Source organism: Glycine soja, chromosome 16 (genome assembly GCF_004193775.1).
Source record: "Glycine soja cultivar W05 chromosome 16, ASM419377v2, whole genome shotgun sequence".
NCBI classification, from domain to species: domain Eukaryota; kingdom Viridiplantae; phylum Streptophyta; class Magnoliopsida; order Fabales; family Fabaceae; genus Glycine; species Glycine soja.
Genome location: NC_041017.1, coordinates 6,346,074 through 6,350,760, shown reverse-complemented (window position 1 = coordinate 6,350,760; position 4,687 = coordinate 6,346,074). Strand labels below are relative to the sequence as shown.

The window sequence follows — 4,687 nt, the reverse complement described above, 5'->3', positions numbered from 1 at the left end:
GCATAATGCAATCATCATGTATATTTTATTCAACGAGAGTAATTTTAAAATAAATAAAAAACTCTCAACCTCTTGATAGCTAGGAACCAATAACAATTTACATGGGGTATATAATAACTCCCCTCCCCTTGTATCAAAAGTGTAACTCTTAATTACACTCATCTAAAAAAGAAACAACTAAGCTCATCTAAAACACATAATTAAACTTATTATATTTTTAAAATTCAATGATTTATAGCATAAATTAAATTAAATTTCTTTTATATTCTAATTAAAACAGTTGTTAAAAAAATACAGTGTTACAGAAATGGTTATGTGGAAGTTTGAAATTTACCCATGCATAACACTATGGAAATTTCTGCTTGCTAACAGAAACAGTGTTGTAAAGTAAACGCGTGCAACATACCAAGCTAGACTTATATTGACCCCACTGATCGGCTGTCTTGTTTGATATAAGTGTGCATATCCCATGAATTGCTTGTAAGTACTTCTCCTGGATTTGATTGTATCAGACAATCTGTGATTGAATCCTTCCTCAAAATTTCCTCATGGTGTTCATATTTCCAACGCTTCTGTCCATGAAGCTCCAACCACTTTTGCTGCTTCTTGTGATGTACTTCTGTGCATTTGCTGCTTCTTCTGAGATTGCTTCAGAAGCAAATGCTTTGTTGAAGTGGAAATCCAGCCTTGACAACCAAAGTCATGCTTCTCTCTCTTCATGGAGTGGCAATAATCCTTGCAATTGGTTCGGAATTGCATGTGATGAGTTCACTTCTGTTTCCAACATAAATCTTTCAAATGTTGGATTAAGAGGTACGCTTCAAAATCTCAACTTCTCATTACTTCCAAACATTCTCACTCTAAATATGAGTCACAACTCCTTGAATGGAACTATTCCTCCTCAAATTGGTTCCTTATCCAATCTCAACACTCTTGACTTGTCCACTAATAACCTCTTTGGTAGCATTCCCAATACCATTGGTAATCTCTCCAAACTCTTGTTTCTTAATCTTTCTGACAATGATCTCTCTGGTACCATTCCTTTCACCATTGGAAATTTGTCAAAGCTTAGTGTATTATCTATATCCTTTAATGAACTCACTGGACCAATCCCAGCTTCCATAGGCAACTTGGTCAATTTGGACTCCATGCGCCTTCATGAAAATAAACTCTCTGGGTCCATACCTTTCACCATTGGAAATTTGTCAAAGCTTAGTGTATTATATATATCCTTGAATGACCTCACTGGACCAATCCCAACTTCCATAGGCAACTTGGTCAATTTGAACTTCATGCTCCTTGATGAAAATAAACTCTTTGGGTCCATTCCTTTCACCATTGGAAATTTGTCAAAGCTAAGTGTATTATCTATATCCTCTAATGAACTCTCTGGAGCAATCCCAGCTTCCATAGGCAACTTGGTCAATTTGGACTCCTTGTTCCTTGATGAAAATAAACTCTCTGGATCCATTCCTTTCACCATTGGAAATTTGTCAAAGCTTAGTGTATTATCTATATACTTTAATGAACTCACTGGATCAATTCCTTCTACTATTGGAAATTTATCAAATGTCAGGGCATTACTATTTTTTGGAAATGAACTTGGTGGCAATATTCCAATAGAAATGAGCATGCTTACTGCTCTGGAAGGTTTGCATCTAGTTGACAATAATTTTATAGGCCATTTACCCCAAAACATTTGCATTGGCGGAACGTTGAAAAATTTTTCCGCTTCTAATAACAACTTCAAAGGTCCAATTCCAGTGAGTTTGAAGAATTGCTCCAGCCTTATAAGAGTCAGGCTTCAGCGAAACCAGCTAACTGGGGATATAACAAATGCTTTTGGTGTACTTCCAAATTTGGACTACATCGAATTGAGTGACAATCACTTTTATGGTCCACTTTCACCTAACTGGGGAAAGTTTCGTAGCCTCACAAGCCTCATGATCTCCAACAATAATTTATCAGGTTTGATACCACCAGAACTAGCTGGGGCAACCAAATTACAACGACTTCACCTGTCCTCAAACCATCTTACAGGAAACATTCCACATGATTTATGTAAGTTGCCCTTGTTTGATCTCTCACTCGACAACAATAATCTTACAGGAAATGTTCCCAAAGAAATAGCATCAATGCAGAAACTTCAAATTTTGAAGCTTGGATCAAATAAGTTGTCTGGCTTAATCCCAAAACAACTAGGAAATTTGCTCAATTTATTGAACATGAGTCTGAGCCAAAATAATTTTCAGGGAAATATTCCTTCAGAGCTTGGCAAACTGAAATTTCTTACAAGTCTTGATCTTGGTGGAAATTCTTTGAGAGGAACAATACCTTCAATGTTTGGAGAATTAAAAAGCTTAGAAACACTGAATCTCTCTCACAATAATCTTTCAGGTGATCTCTCTAGCTTCGATGATATGACGAGCTTGACATCTATTGATATATCATACAACCAGTTTGAGGGTCCACTTCCAAACATTCTAGCCTTCCACGACGCTAAAATTGAAGCATTGAGAAATAATAAAGGCTTGTGTGGCAATGTCACTGGCTTGGAGCGTTGCTCAACATCAAGTGGGAAATCTCATAATCATATGAGGAAGAAAGTAATGATAGTAATTTTACCTCTTACTTTGGGCATTCTAATACTGGCATTATTTGCTTTCGGAGTCTCGTATCATTTATGCCAAACCTCAACGAACAAAGAAGACCAGGCTACAAGTATACAAACTCCTAACATATTTGCAATATGGAGTTTTGATGGCAAAATGGTATTGGAGAATATTATTGAAGCCACAGAAGATTTTGACGACAAACATCTCATTGGTGTTGGAGGGCAAGGATGTGTTTACAAAGCAGTGCTGCCTACAGGTCAAGTTGTTGCTGTGAAGAAACTCCATTCAGTTCCAATTGGAGAGATGCTCAATCTGAAAGCTTTCACATGTGAGATCCAAGCTTTGACAGAAATTCGACATCGTAACATTGTAAAGTTATATGGGTTTTGTTCACATTCACAATTCTCATTTTTGGTGTGTGAATTCCTGGAGAATGGCAGTGTTGAGAAGACTCTGAAGGATGATGGACAAGCAATGGCATTTGATTGGTATAAGAGGGTGAATGTTGTTAAAGATGTAGCAAATGCTTTGTGCTATATGCACCTTGAATGCTCACCTCGAATTGTTCATCGTGATATATCAAGCAAGAATGTTCTTTTGGATTCCGAATATGTAGCTCATGTCTCAGACTTTGGAACAGCCAAGTTTCTTAATCCAGATTCATCCAATTGGACCTCATTCGTAGGAACCTTTGGATATGCTGCTCCAGGTTAATTACCTTTCTTTATACTAAATTGAGGATATCATATTTTTTAGTTTGCCTTTCTTAGTCTCAATTGTCCACATTTTGCCTTTGTCACTAGAATCCTATTTTGCGTATGATAGCACTTTTATTTTATTTGTTACAGAACTTGCATACACAATGGAGGTGAATGAGAAATGTGACGTGTATAGTTTTGGGGTCCTAGCATGGGAAATACTTATTGGGAAGCACCCTGGTGATGTTATATCTTCTTTATTGGGATCATCTCCATCTACTCTTGTGGCCTCAACACTCGATCACATGGCATTGATGGATAAGTTGGACCAACGTCTCCCTCATCCAACAAAGCCAATTGGTAAGGAAGTGGCATCAATTGCAAAGATAGCAATGGCCTGCTTGACTGAAAGTCCACGATCTCGCCCTACCATGGAGCAGGTTGCCAATGAGCTGGTAATGTCAAGCTCATCTTCAATGGATTAGCTCTACATTGTCACTTATATATAGCTGAAAGATTGAGCTTAATAAACATGCTTGAGTTTTAATTGTTCTTTTCTATTTTTGTATTGTATCTTTTTTTTATATTGTAGGTCATTTTATTTTAGTTTTTTGGGTTTCTGAACTTTGGATATCTTTACCAAATTAATGATAACATTTGTAAGCCTTACTTTTTCCCTATCAAAATAAAGGAAACAAATTAAATATAGTGTTATTTTTTTTTCCAGAAAATATAATAATTCAAATCAATTGTTCCCTTTCCTTCAATTAATTAAAAATTAACGACAAGTCAGCAAAGAAAAGGAAAATGCATGAACTACTTATAAGGAAGCTTGAACTGAAATTATTTAAATTTTATCTTGAGTTTTTGATTGGATGTTTTACGTAAAGCATTATGCTCATGATAGAATTGCCTAGATATCATGTGTTATAGAAGAAAAATGTGTTATGCTCCCAACATCAGCAAGAGAAACATTTTGTGAGAATCACCTTTACATATGACCCATAATAATGTATTTTTAGAACTACGATGTAGGGTCTTATCCTCTAGAGTGGTCTAGTCTTAGATAACTGAATAGCATTCCACATTTAGATTGATAGACTTTGCTACTAGCTAGACTAAGAAAGATAAATTGCAAGGAGACGATAAAGGAAAGCTTAAAGATAAAATGTGTTATGCTGACCAACACCAACATGAGAAACATTTTGTGAGAATCACCTTTACATATGACGCCATAATAATGCATTTTTAGAACTACGATGTTTCGTTCTTATCTTCTAAAGTGGTCCAGTCTTAGATAACTAAATAGCATTTCACATTTAGATTGATAGACTCTGCTGCTAACTAGACTAAGAAAGATAAATTGCAAGGGGA

At 35.9% G+C, this 4,687-nt stretch overlaps 1 protein-coding gene across 2 annotated transcripts; it reads left to right on the top strand.

The window, feature by feature from the left end:
- The first annotated feature begins 503 nt into the window (after positions 1-503).
- On the top strand, positions 504-3,871 carry LOC114391014 (MDIS1-interacting receptor like kinase 2-like). 2 transcript variants are annotated; one of them, XM_028352001.1, is made up of 3 exons: positions 504-813; positions 2,398-3,324; positions 3,464-3,871. In XM_028352001.1, the coding sequence occupies exons 1-3, from the start codon at positions 549-551 to the stop codon at positions 3,796-3,798; spliced, it is 1,527 nt and encodes a 508-aa protein (XP_028207802.1). In that variant the 5' UTR covers positions 504-548; the 3' UTR covers positions 3,799-3,871. The 2 variants fall into 2 exon arrangements, with proteins under 2 accessions (XP_028207802.1, XP_028207801.1); XM_028352000.1 differs by having other exon boundaries at positions 504-3,324.
- The last annotated feature ends 816 nt before the right edge of the window (positions 3,872-4,687 follow it).

What these genes read in the sequence shown, in the direction of transcription:
- LOC114391014 (XM_028352000.1), top strand. Translation starts at nt 549, where the DNA reads ATGGTGTTCATATTTCCAACGCTTCTGTCCATGAAGCTCCAACCACTT. An exon ending in CTTTGGATATGCTGCTCCAG is followed by an intron (nt 3,325 to 3,463) that starts GTTAATTACCTT and finishes TATTTGTTACAG; the next exon opens with AACTTGCATACACAATGGAG.